The sequence below is a fragment of the Ranitomeya imitator genome, chromosome 3 (genome assembly GCF_032444005.1).
Source record: "Ranitomeya imitator isolate aRanImi1 chromosome 3, aRanImi1.pri, whole genome shotgun sequence".
Classification (NCBI taxonomy): Eukaryota; Metazoa; Chordata; class Amphibia; order Anura; family Dendrobatidae; genus Ranitomeya; species Ranitomeya imitator.
In genome coordinates, this window is record NC_091284.1 from 454,136,626 (window position 1) to 454,151,236 (window position 14,611).

The 14,611-nt window shown below is 46.0% G+C and overlaps 1 protein-coding gene across 1 annotated transcript in view; it reads right to left on the reverse strand.

Annotated features, from left to right (window-relative positions):
• Positions 1-14,611, reverse strand: part of NIPSNAP2 (nipsnap homolog 2) — an 85,421-nt gene that overhangs the window by 23,291 nt on the left and 47,519 nt on the right. Inside the window, exons 6-8 of the mRNA XM_069757414.1 lie at positions 6,918-7,058; positions 4,343-4,374; positions 3,182-3,276 (exon numbers count right to left, since the gene is read on the reverse strand). Coding sequence (XP_069613515.1) covers positions 3,182-3,276; positions 4,343-4,374; positions 6,918-7,058 — 268 coding nt within the window. The remainder of the gene's footprint in view (positions 1-3,181; positions 3,277-4,342; positions 4,375-6,917; positions 7,059-14,611) is intronic.

A 14,611-nucleotide genomic window follows, 5' to 3' on the forward strand; every position in this document is an offset into this window, starting at 1 on the left:
GCCATGGCCACTGTGCCAGTGAGAGGAAGCTGCTGGCGACAGTGATGCTAAGGCTGCTGGAGAGTGTGTGGAGAGGTGAGAGGTGCTGCCTGTGTATAGTGATAAGTGGTGGTGTGTGTGTGTCTGTGCGCGTGTGTGCATGCGTAGTGCTGCAGGGGAACGTGGAGAGAGGTGAAAGGTGCTATGTGTGTGTAGGTGGAGGAGAGGGCAGTGATGGGGGAGAAGGCAATGATGGGGGTGATAGAAAGGGCAATAATGGGGGGTGGGGAGGTGGAAATGATGGAGGTGGTGGAATGGGCAATGATGGGGTGGTGGGGAAAAGGCAATGATGGTGGTAGTGGAAAGGACAATGTTGGCCGAAAGGGCAATGATGGGGGTGGTGGGGGAGAAGGCAATGATGGGGGTGGGGGAGAGGACAATAATGGGATGTAGGGGAGGCGGACAATGTGGGGTGTGGGGGATTTATAATGGATATAGGAACAGGGGGAGGTGGAGGAAGGTGTTATTATCGCTTATTATGTTTAACAAAGTCCCTTAGTATATAGTGTACTCCATTAGAAAAGAAGCTTTCCCATGCTCCATCCGCCATCATTGCATTATATACCGTATTTTTCGGATTATAAGACGCACTTTTTCCCCAAAAATTTTTAGGGGAAAATGGGGGTGTGCGTCTTATAATGCGGATATACCTTATCAGAGTGCTGCTGTGGGTATCCCGGTGGCGGTGCTGTTTCCACAGTGGCGGTGCGGTGCTGCGCTGTGCCCCCGATGCTGCGGGGGCTCTGCCGACATTTTGTGAAAGGCCAGAGCCCCCCGCAAGTTCTTCTATGGTTTCCCGACTCCAGGAAAATGGCCGCTGGGAGGAGGCGCATGCACAGATCGAGATCTCGGCGCCGAGATCTCGGGAGATGAGATCTCAGCTCCCGAGATCTCAGAGCAGAGATCTCGACCTGCGCATGCGCCGCCTCCCGGTGCCATTTTCCCAGAGTCCACCGCTGCACAGGAGTCAGGAAACCATGGAAGAACTTGAGGGAGGATCTGGCCTTTCACAAAATGTTGGCAGAGCCCCCCGCAGCACCGGGGACACAGCGCAGCACAGCCACCGTGGACACAGAGCAGCACCGCCACCGGGACACAGCGCAGCGGCGTGCCGCACTTTGGAACACCCACTCATCCCAGCCTGTGGCAACGCGCCACTCTTTGCTCCTCCACCAGCGACCCTGGGATCCCCGCAGCCACCACCCCCGGTAAGCAATACGATGCATGGATTATAAGAAGCACCACCATTTTATTTTAAAAAAGTTTTTTCCTCTTTTTCTCAAAATTTGGGGTGCGTCTTATAATCCGGAGCATCTAATACAGCGAAAAATATGGTATCTACTCCTATATTACATATAGGAATATGCTCTTGTACAAATAAATATTATTGCCTGTCAGTGCTGCCACAAAGTTTGTGTTACCACCACTGTATTGAAAGCCGTTTACTGTAATTTACAATTATGTCTATGGATACACCTTTTTAATATATGTCTAATAAAATATATATTTTATATGAATTACAATATTTTTTGGACTATAAGATGCACTTTTTTTCCTCCAAAAATGTGATGGAAAATGGGCGGTGAGTTTTATAGTCCAGAGGTACCTGCGCTAGCTGTGGTGGTGGAGATGCAGCGGAGGAGCACAGGAGCCGGTGGCTGCGCCTAACTCCAGTGTCCTCTGCTAAAAAGAAATGAATATTCACTGCATTCCACGCCCATGGGAGGAAGGGAAGTGGGGGAGCGGCAGCAGCAGAGCTGGGGATCACCGGAGCCGATGGCTGCAGCTAACTCCTGTGCCCACTGCTAAAAAGAATTGAATATTCACTGCTCTCCACTCCCATAGGTGTGGAATGCAGTGAATATTCATTCCCTTTAGTAAAAACACATGTGAAAGCCTGGCTGCTGCAGGAGGATGGCGGCTGCGGCTAACACAGTGTTTGCTATTAAAGAAAAATGAAAATTCACTGCTCTCCACGCACATAATCCCGGGGTGGGGAGCAGTGAGTATTCCGGCATTTGCCCTTGGCTTATATGCAGCGCATGACATCCCTGCCATGCGCTGCTTACACGCATAAACCAGCTGCTGGCATCGGATCAGGACGCTGTGAGGGCAAGCAGTGAAGGCAAGTATGTTTGTTTTTTCTGATAGGGGCCATGCATGCCAGGATGGGGACCAATCATACCAGGATAAGGATGGGGCCATGCATACTAGGACAGATATGGGGTCCCTGCATACCAGGATAGGGATTGGGGCCATGTATATCAGGATGGAGAAGGGGACCAATCATACCAGGATAGGGATGGGGACCAATCATACCAGGATAAGACGGGGATGAGGGGGCCGTGCATGCCAGGACGGGGATGAGGGGGCCGTGCATGCCAGGACGGAGATGAGGGGGCCGTGCCTGCCAGGACGGGGATGAGGGGGCCGTGCCTGCCAGGACGGGGATGAGGGGGCCGTGCATGCCAGGACGGGGATGAGGGGGCCGTGCATGCCAGGACGGGGATGAGGGGGCCGTGCATGCCAGGACGGGGATGAGGGGGCCGTGCATGCCAGGACGGGGATGAGGGGGCCATGCATGCCAGGACGGGGATGAGGGGGGAAATGCATGCCAGGACGGGAATGAGGGGGCCATGCATGCCAGGACGGGGATGAGGGGGCCATGCATGCCAGGACGGGGATGAGGGGGCCATGCATGCCAGGACGGGGATGAGGGGGCCATGCATGCCAGGACGGGGATGAGGGGGCCATGCATGCCAGGACGGGAATGAGGGGGCCATGCATGCCAGGACGGGAATGAGGGGGCCATGCATGCCAGGACGGGGATGAGGGGGCCATGCATGCCAGGACGGGGATGAGGGGGCCATGCATGCCAGGATGGGGATGAGGGGGCCATGCATGCCAGGATGGGGATGAGGGGGCCATGCATGCCAGGATGGGGGATATGAAGTACAGAATTGACCACATTTATTTTTTTTCCCCCTCTAAAACCAAGGTGCGTCTTATAGTCTGAAAAATATGGTAAGTCAGTAGCTTTGTCATGTTCATGTAGCTTAGAACACAGTCAACTGTGCTGGATTAGGTAAAATACTGGATATTTTGGTACCAATGAAAAAAAAATATATACTCATCACTTTACCCCATAAATGATGGACCATGTACAGCTGTCCAATCTGCGAGAAAAATCCAGCTACAGCTTCACCACTGTCTTGCCGATACCGAATTGCACGAGCCCTGAGACACAGAAACAAACAGCAAAGGTCATTTTTAGAATATCCACTGATATATATATACATATATATATATATAGTCATATTTAGAGCAAGTTGCCAAAAACTGAAAGCACAGAAACTGCTCTTTTACTCAATGTAATAAAGGCCAAAATAAGTTAAAAGCAGCTGGATGTAATGCCATTTTTTTAAAACTTTTTTTCTCCTTTTTATTGTTTTTAGGCTGGCACTACCAAATGATAATAAACTACAAGAAAAGCAAGCTTTAAAGTGTTATGCCCACCTTTAGGATTTGTACAGAAGATATGCCATAAATGTATAGTATACGCAGGTCCTACCATTGAGAACTGAATCTATCTGGAAAACAGGGCCCTGACATGTGCTGCTGTCATTGGAGAGGTAGTCCGAACTCCTACGTATTTGTAAGGGCATTCCAACCACCTCTACTGACAGCAGCAAATGTAAGGGCTCCCGTTCTGGAGATAGATGCAGGTCCCACATCAGCTATACATTTATGGTGCATTCAAATATAAGGGATGGGGATACCTCTATCTTCAAAAGTTATTTTGTTTTTATTGTAAATCCTTTTTAAAAGGAATCTGTCAGGTTTTTTTGCCACCTAATCTGAGATTAGAATAATGTAGAGACAGATGCTGAACTGCTTGCTGTGGTTTTGGTATAAGTGATTTATCAGAAGGAGATTATCATTGGAGGACTAGTAAACCTTCTGCCATATTGTTCTCATTAGTCATGCGCTCTGTATAACCCCACATCCACCACTGTGACACCTTTTTGCCTGGGCACAGTGTACACAGAACGCTGTCAATCAGTGGTATGGGCGAGGTTGATTCTACAAAGCTCAGCATTCAGAGAACTGGTAAATCTGCAGCAGATAAAACTGATTTTATCAAAACTGCAGCATGCAGCAAGTGACAAACCACTTTAATCAGGGTCTATGTCCTTACATCATGCTGCTCTCATTGCAGCAAACAGGTGATAGATCCCCTTTAAGTGAACTATTTTACAAAGTCTTGAATAGGAATTATTAGTCTAATCTGTTGTGTCCTTACCAGTGGTTCCCCCATTCAATCATGGTTCCGGGCTGGAAAAGAAAAAAAGCATGTCCCATGTAGCAAAATGGAAAGTTTTAGGAGGGAAGCACTAATAATAATATATTCAACAAAAAGTGGAGGTAGTAAACACGAAATGCAGCAGCAGGTATACATGGCATCACATGCTTAATCAGAATAGGATTATAGGGGACATTAATCACAGTATACCATACTCAGCGATAGCCTCACAGCACAGAAAGCTCCATTGTGCACTGCTGTAATCTACAGAATCCAGACAAACAGACCTTTCACAAAAAAATACACTGCTCAAAAAAAAATGAAGGGAACAATAAAATACCACATCCTAGATATTCCTGAATGAAATATTCCAGTTGCAATTCTTTATTTATTGCATAGTGGAATGTGTTGAGAATAATAAAACATAAAAATGATCAATGTAAATCAAAATTAATATCCAATGGAGGTCTGGATTTGGAATGATACTTAAAATCAAAGTGGAAAATCAAATTTAGGGCTGATCCAACTTAAGTGGAAATGCCTCAAGACAAGGAAATGATGCTCAGTAGTGTGTGTGGCCTCCACGTGCCTGTATGACCTCCCTACAATGCCTGGGCATGCTCTTGATGAGGTGGCGGATGGTCTCCTGAAGGATCTCCTCCCAGACCTGGATTAAAGCATCAGTCAACTGCTGGACAGTCTGTAGTGCAACGTGGCGTTGGTGGATGGAACGAGACATGGCCAAGATGTGCTTGATACAGGTCTGGGGAATGAGCATGCCAGTCCACAGCATCAAGGCCTTCCTCATGCAAGAACTGCTGACACACTAGAGCCACAAGAGGCCTAGCATTGCCATTCATCAGAAGGAACACAGGGCCTACTGCACCTGCATATGGCTTCACAATGGGTCTGAATATCTCATCCCAGAACCTAATGGCAGTCAGGCTTCCTATAGCTAGCGCATGGAGGGCTGTGTGGCCCTCCAAAGAAATGCCCCCACACACCATTACTGACCCACTGCCAAACAGGTCATGCTGGAAGATGTTGCAGGCAGCAGATCGCTCTCCATGGCATCTCCAGACTCTGCCACATGTGCTCAGTGTGAACCTGATCTCATCCGTGAAGAGAACAGGGTGCCAAGGTCGAATCTGCCAATCTTGATGTTCTCTGGCAAATGCCAAGTGCCCTGCACGGTGTTGGGCCCACTTGTGGAAGTCTGAACCTTTTACAACCCTCATGGAACAGACACATGGATGTTAATGGCCTGCTGGAGGTCATTTTGCAGGGCTTTGGCACTGTTCCTCCTTGCACAATGGAGGACGTAGCAGTCCCAATGCTAGGTTGTCGCCCTCCTACAGCCCCCTCCATGTATCTGGACACTGTGCTGACAGACACAGCTACCCTTCTTGTCACAACTCGCATTAATGTGCCATCCTGGATGAGCTGCACTACCTGAGCAACTTCTGAGGTACTGTAGACACTGCCTCATGCTAATTTATCTCAAGTGGTGACAAAATGCAAAAGTGATCAAAACACCAGTCAAAAAGGATGAGAACAGAGAAATGGTCTGTGGTCACCCCCTGCAGAACCACTCTTTTATAGGAGTTGTCTTGCTAATTGCCTGTCATTTCTACCTGCTTGTCTGCACCATTTGCACAACAGCAGGAGAAATTGATTCACAATCAGTGTTGCTTCTTAACTGGACAGGTTGATTTCACAGAATTGTGATGGACTTGGAGATAAACAACACAATGTAAGTGTTCACTTTATTTTTTTGAGCAGTGTAGTTTTAACATGCACATACAGTATACCTGTGAAGTGCACATATATCACACAAAGCCTTAATTAACTCTGTATGTATAGTGTAAGTGAAGCTAAAGTACATACAGAACACTGGGTATGAGACACAAATGACATACCAGATGATAAAAAATAGAATGAGGAGCCAAAGTAGGGTGGACAAAGATGTAAAACAGGTAAATGAGAGGATGCACTGTGCTTAGATTGAGCAGCCATGTTGTGCTGATTGACTCCCTTTGTGGGTTCATGGCTTGTGTCTAGCCTTGTATTATATGACTATAATTGCAAGGTATTGCAATATGTAAACTGTATTTTCAATACTAGTAGTAATAGATCATAGAAGCTAGAATTTGATCAGAAGTATACATTATTAAAAAGTGTAGACACCCATACACAGGGACCATTTAGGAGGGCACGTGTTGACAGCTTATGTGCAAAGCCAATAAATATACCCAGAATTGTATTAACGGAAATAGAAGATATTAGTATTCATGGTTTGTAATTCATAAGTAGAAATTTTGTATGTGCTTCAGAAAACTCCAGAATTGGCTTCATGTATTAAAATGTTTCTAACTATTCTTTCTGAAAAAGCAGAAGCTCTTTAATATCAAATAGGAATTTATATTGCACGAGTCAGGCATTATCAGATAGATAAAGATAGCAAAAACTAAAGCGATCCATGTAAACTACACACGGTTAGTACTGTCCTCCATGCCACCACTATACAATTCAGTAACACACATGACATATACAGTTGTGCGGAATCAATACTCACCCTAAGTTGGTAAGATCTCAGCTCATATATATTGGGTCCTTGTCTAGGGACAGGCTCATTCCAGAAGCTGAATTCAAGTAGTAGCTGATTTTTACGAGACAGCAACATATTGCCCCGTTCTTTGCGAAACTCTGTGAATTCCTATCCACAAATAAAGATAAAATATAAAAGAGAACTTATATGGAAATCTATTAATTGCCACAAACATTCAGGTCACTATTCAGCAAGGCTTCTATGGCCAAAAAGTGACATAAATTTTTTGAAACGCTCAGAGTTGCACCAAAATTTTGCAACTTTTGCATTTTCATGTGAGTTTCTCCAAGCTCCACCAAAATGGGTGGTTTAGGGGTGCGACTCCACAGCTCATCTAATCCATGGCACGCTGTGGTGTTCCCCAAGCCAGGAACCTCACTCCAGTCCCTGACTGTAGTAAGATGTCATACAGAGGTGCACGCCACTAGTCAGAAGCTCCAGATTCATGAAAGAGGAATGCACCTCTTCATGGATTTGGAGCATCTGACAACCACACGCCCTCATCAAGACTGGTGAGAAAATTGCAGGTCTTCACATATTGGGGCCATAGTGATGCTAGCAATCTGCAAGAATTACAGTAATATCGCCTCATCACCTGTTCCATCTGTGATGGAGGCAACCGCACAGATGTGATGGACATAGCAGGTGTCTGAAGTGTGACAGATCTACTTATGCGTTGGGATTTCAATTATAAATAGAGATCATGATGAAAGTGTGAAGATGACAACCACTGTCCAGATGTTGGGACATATGAACCTTATACGGCTATCCACACAACTGCATTATTTTTCACAATGCACACTAAATGCATACTTATTGTGAATATGCAGACTAAGCCTGACAACATTTCTTCCTTGTATCGGTGTGTCTTTTTCATCTGTCTAATCCTCTGTGCATCCAGCTTCACAAGGCTACACTGCAAAAACGACATTTCCCAGGAGCACTTTGCTCCTCAGTGCTGCAGACCCCTACCTCTCCTGTGTCAGTGACTAGCCCCAGCTCCCGGAGTTGACAACTCAGCTGCATGCCCCACTGATACTTGCCATATTATCAAGCTAATCCAAGTATAGAATTCACTATATTCTTCTGGGCATTCTGAGCCTGCACACAACTCTGCAGGGTCAAATTTATTTTTTGCCATATGCATCGTTATAGTTGCCTGTGTATTTTTACATCATTCCTATGTTAGCTGGTTTTCAGCAGATGTCAACTGCCCTGCACTCCTCCACAATGAAGCCTTGTATTAATTGGACAGTGCAGAGCTGAGATAGCAGTGCTGAGCTGTGTTTGATGCCTACAGCAGACCTCTCAGGAATGTGAAAATACAAATGCTGCGCTGTTTATGCATATAGCCGAGGATGAGTTTCTGCATCAACATTTGGCAGGAGCTCCCAATGTACAGAAGCAGAGCCAGAGGTGTAGGCAGAGCAAAGCTATGCTGCGCGAGAGCAACTAGAGGTGCAACTACAGCAGAACAGATCCATTGGAAACTTGAGGGTAAGTAAAGCCTTTGGGTGTGATGTATGTGCAAAACAGGGAAGATTTAAAAACAATATTGGTTCAAGAGGATATATATTGGAAATGTTTCTATTATTATAAGAACAAATAGTATTTTAGGAACTACTAATTAATAGGGGGTGGGGGTTCCTTTTAAAAACCACAACCTCTCAGAAGCTTTTGAATGGCAGGCCATGTAAATGCTTTAGCAAGTAGCTATAACAGCTGATCACTGGCGGGAATACGTGTGATGAGAGGGTGTACTTGTTGCTCGGGTTTTCCTGATCACGCTCGGGTGGTCTCTATTTGTTAGTGCTCGGAGATTTAGTTTTCATTGACGCAGCTGCATGATTTACAGCTGATAAACAGCTTGAATACATGTGGGGGTTGCCTGGTTGCTAGGTATTAACCACATGTATTCATGCTGTCTATCAGCTGTAAATCATGCAGCTGAGGCAACGAAAACTAAATCTCCAAGCACTAACAAATACTCAGAGACCACCCGAGCGTGCTCAGGAAAACCCGAGCAACAAGTACACTCGCTCATCACGGATGATTACCCCACATCCAGATAAAGTGATTTTGGTGCAGGTGACTTGTCAACAGACCACTAGATATGCTTGTCTCTGCGCTAGGACTTTTTTGATATCTCATTTTAGACTTATTTTGAGGAAATGACAAGAGGAGTGCAAAAACTACCTGATGGGACAACAATTTTGAAAGTGGCACAAAAAAATAAGAAAAGAGAAAGGAGCTCCACCAGAGATATCACTTGTATCACATAATAAACTATAGGACCGTAGTAGACTTAGAACAATTTTCTTCAAGGGTTATTCCCACAATCACGTTATTTTTCACAAAACACAGTAAATGCGTACTTATTGTTAAAATATACACTAAGCCCAACATAATGTTTCTATATTGTACCTTTGTGTCGCTTTCTTCTCTGCCTCTATGTGCATCCAATTTCACATACCTGAAAAGGGGTCCTGTGTTCTTAGGCTGGTTTTACACGTGCCTTGTTTTTTTGGTCCGTTTTTGTGGCCACAATGCATTTCTATGGGGCCGCACAAATTTATAGGAGCGCCATACGGGCTGTATTTATGGCCATGAAAAAATATCGAGCTTGCTCGATATATTTCACGGCTTACGGACACGGGCCCCATTGAAAATCAATGGGGCCGCAAAAACAATGGAAGCTTGTTTTTGCGGTGCACCATGAATTCCGTTTTTGTGGATCGCCGTTTTTTTTTGGTCCCTTCTTTTTCCCTACTATTCTAATCCAGAAAAACGGCAATCTGGAAGATTTTTGCTGCTCGTTTTTGCGGCAGACCGGGAAAATTACAGCGATATGGGCCGCTAAAATCACGGTAAGTGTAAAAGAAGCCTCTAGTAAAACTACATTTTTCAGCAGCACCTTGGTTCTCCTAAAGAGAAAATAGCCCTCTCCTGTGTGCTCCTGACTAACCCCACCTTTCTGAATTATAACCAAGCTAATGTAAGTGTAGAATTCACCTAATGCTTTTGTGCCCTACCTGAGAGATGTTATCTTCTGCCAGCTACATCAGTATACCTGTGTGGTTTGAAATGATTGTTATCTCAACAACTCTCCTCCACAAGGGAGATTGTACTAAATAGCAGAGCGGAGTGGTGTTTGATACCTGCTATTGAAAGATCAGTAATGTGAAACTGCAAATGTTGCTCTTTTGATGCATATGGAAGAGAATTATCTACTGTCATATGCATCAACAAACCAGCAATAGCAGTTTCACTGATTTGTCAGGAGAAGGTAAACAGCTCAGCACTGCCTAGTTATTACAGAATTAATCCCTGCTAGAAACCAGGTAACAATGATGAAAAACACAGACGCCGCTATACTTACATAGATGATCAGCCAGGAGCATTCTAACTACAAATGGATGATTCCAATTGCAGCTTAAGATTTTTTTGATTTAAATAGATTTTTATTGAGAATAAACATGAACATTACATTTTATCCATCTTCCAGTGTATTACAAAGTTTCTTCATTTTCCAAACCCCCAACAATCCCAACAAACCCCAAAACCTCCCCCCCCCATGACAGCTCCTTCCCAATGATACTTTTATTACTAGTATTGATGGCTCTTTGAGCCGCTTGACTCACTTATGACCGCTTATTCCTCTAGCAATCTCTCCCCTACAAAGGTCCTCAACCTCCCATTTCCTATACCTAATCATCCCAGCTCGAGCCACGGAGACCACATTTTGTCAAACAATTCTGTTTTCCCGCGTCTTTTGTAGACCCCCTTTTCCAGATTGAGACCATGTTTAACATATTTCAGGAATTCACTCCTTGTAGGCGGCTCCTCCTTGATCCAATTCCGTGCAATCACCTTCTGAGCCATATATAATAGCCTAGCTATTGCTATCTTCCAGGTGTTGTCCACTCTAATTTCCTCCACATATCCCAGTAGGCACACCATCGGATCTCTCGGCACTCTGCATTTATACGCCCCTTCCACACGACTCAGTACTACCAGCCAAAAAGCAATCAGTCTTGGACATGTCCACATCATGTGGTATATTCCTGCATTCTCAGTCCTACATCTCGGGCATTCAGAGTCAGCACGCAACCCTGCTCTATGCAACACTTCCGGTGATTTATAGACTCTGTGCAAGATGTACAGCTGCGATAGTCTATACGGCTCACTTAGTGATACTCGTGGAACCCACTCCAACACCGACTCCCAAGTTTCATTCTCCATTGGGCCTAGATCTCTTTCCCACTTAGCTCTCGCTTTTAGAGGGAAATCCAGCAAATATGCATGCAGTAGGTCCTTATAAATGGTGGAAATGACTCCCCTTGTGGACCCAACCCCACACACGTATTCCAAAACTATGTCCTCTTGGATCCTAATGCCATCGCCCCTGTTTTGAGCTCCAAAAGCATGCGCTCAGTCCAAACTCCCCCTGCAGCTGAGAAAAGGATTTTAACACTCGTTGTTGAATTATCTGAGCAACAAAATAAATTCCTTTAGCATGCCACTCTGTCAGCACTCCCAGAGCCGCAAACTCTACCAAATTATTATTAAGCCATATCGGTGTAAATTTAGTCAGTCCCGTAACCCCCCGAATCTGCCGCAGTCTGGTCCATAGTTTACGTATCAAAAACATAGTTGGATACAATTTCCCCAATACGCCCAAGGAGCCATCCTCCAGGCACTGCACCACCGGGCGTCGGTTTGTCACCCCCTCCATCAAGTGTTGTACCGCACTGGAGGACGCCTCCCGCGCCAAGCCCTTCAAATGCTGACTTTGGGCTGAAAGAAAATATAGCTCAGGGTTGGGCAAAGCCAAACCTCCATCTTCCTTGGGTCGCTGAAGCGTCTCCAGGCTAATACGTGGGTATTGCCTCCCCCATATCAGGCTTCTAAAAAGAGCATTAATCTGCCGGAACTTCCCACGTGGAATCCAAACTGGCGCGTTATGGAGGACGTAGAGTATTTTGGGCATCAGAACCATTTTAATAAGATTAACCCTACCCACCACCGATAGGTGTAACTTGTTCCACGCGTCTACTTTTGCCTTAAGCACGCCCATGAGAGGAGTCAAATTCCTATACAAAAACTCTGTAACTGGCATCGAGATCCATATTCCTAAGTATTTAAAAAGGGATGCCACCTTAAGCCGCCCCTCTCCCAATGGCTCACTCCCACTCTCCTCCACCCCATCCACATCAAAGAGGACCGATTTTTCCCAGTTTATCCTCAGCCCCGACAAGGCACCAAATTTCTCAATGATCTCAATGGCCCCTTTCAAGGCGTCCTCCGGGTCTGCCAGGAACAGTAAAATGTCGTCCGCATATAGCGCAATCTTCTCCTCAACACTCCCATATCTGAACCCAGGGACCTCATCAGACTGTCGAATCTTGGCGGCCAGTGGCTCCACAGCTAGAGCAAACAGAATAGGCGACAGTGGGCATCCCTGCCTCGTACCTCTGGCCAACTTTACAGGCTGAGAAAGTTCCCCATTCACTCTGATTCTAGCTGTCGGTAGTGAATATGGCAATTGAATCCATGACACAAATTGCGGTCCAATACCCATACACTTCAACACCCCCTAGAGATATCCCCACTCCACACTATCAAACGCCTTGTGGGCATCCAAGGACGCAACAACCCTCCGGCCACAATTGTCAGACTTCAGCTGCAGATTCATATACAGCCTCCACAGATTAACCGCTGTAGATCTGTCAGGCATAAAGCCGGACTGATCCGAATGTACAAGGTTAGTAATGACACTGGACAAACGGGAAGCTAACACCCTGGCCAAGAGCTTGACATCGATGGTTAACAGAGGGATTGGGCGATATGACTCAGGTTTCCCCAGATCCTTATCCTCCTTCGGAATAACCACTATAATGGCCTCCCTCATAGATGCTGGGAGATACCCCTGGCCTCCAGCCTCCTCCAGTACTAACTTTAATCTGGGAATCAACACTTCCCCTAGGCTTTTATAGATTTCGGCTGGTAACCCATCAACTCCAGGTGCCTTCCCATTGGCCATAGACTTCAGCGCTCGACTCAGTTCCTCCTCAGTGATAGGGGCATCAAGGCTCACCCTATCCTCCTCACTCAATTTCGCAGACCCAGACTTTCCAAGAAAGTCTCTGTATCTCTGACTGACTCATTGACCCTGGAGGAATATAAGTCCGCGTAAAAGTCCGCAAAGACCTTTATAATTTCAGATGTTTCAGATATCCTGCTCCCACCATCAGAAACCAACAAATGTACATATGAGGTACTTCGCTGAGCAGAAGCTACCACCGATAGCATGTGTCCCACTGTTTCTCCCTCCTGAAAATAAGTCACCCTTTGAAACTCCCGCTTCCTTTCAGCTTTTCCCAGCAGAATCTTCTCCATATGAGTTTGCGCTGTTCTCAACCTTTTCCCTGCCTCGGAAGTCCCCAATACTACCATCTCATCCTCTGCAGCCTTCAACTCCTCCACCGCCGCTCTCTCTGCCTCCCTCGTCTTCCGCTTACACCTACTAATATCTCTAAATAGTAGCCCTCTCAGGTACGCCTTCATTGCATCCCAAACAGTTAGAGCATCTGTACTCCCATCATTTAAAGCAAAAAATTCCGTCACCTCCTTCCCTATACCTTCCAAGTCAATACTATGTAACCAGTTAGGATGGATCTTCCATTCTCTCCCGCCTGCAGTCCGTGTCCCCAACAACCTAACCTCCACCTCAATTGGACTGTGGTCCGAAAGGGCCCTCGGCAGATAACGCACCTCCTCCACCATTGTGTCCAACAGGAGGTTACCCAGCGCCATATCAATTCTGGATAGCGTAGCATGAGCCGGTGAGTAGCACGAGTACCCTCTCTCCCCAACATGTCTAACTCTCCATAGATCAATCATGCCTATTTCACGCACATAGGTACCAAATGTTGTAGTGTGCCCCTCCGACCTGTTCTGGGTGTTCTTATTTTTATCCCAAAAATCGTCACAAATATTGTTCAAATCCCCAATAATTAAAAGTGGTAGCGGTCCCCATCGTTCCACCTTCTCCAACACCTCCCTAATCTTCTTACTTGAATATGGAGGTGGAATATACATTGCTGCGACACACACTCTCACTCCATATAATATACACTGTATCACCACATACTGACCATCATCATCCACGCATACCTTCACCTCTTCATACTGCATTCCCACCGGCACCAACACTGACACCCCCCTTGAGTACGTCGAAAAGGTAGAGTGATACCCCTTCTGAATCCATCGTCTATTTAGTACGTCCACCTTCTCCCGTATCAAGTGCGTCTCCAGCAAGCATATCATAGAGGCCCGTTGATCCTTTGCATACTGCAAGCTCGCAGCTCTCTTAGACTTATCCGCCAGACCTCTCACATTCCAACTCAGTATCTTAAAGCGGTCCCCCATTATGTGGCTCATCATCTTTAGTTACGTCTTTACTCCCAGTTCTGAGCTGTCTAACTTCCCTCCCTTCCCTTACCCCTACCCCCCCTCCCCCACACTCCCCCCCAATACTATACATTCTGCCTCTTATCAAGAGTGGGGCACCATCACCCATTGCGAACACTTGTTAACGTAACCTTCTCCTTCCGCCTCCCGCTACCGTTTATAACAGAATTCGGCGCAATTCTTAGAAG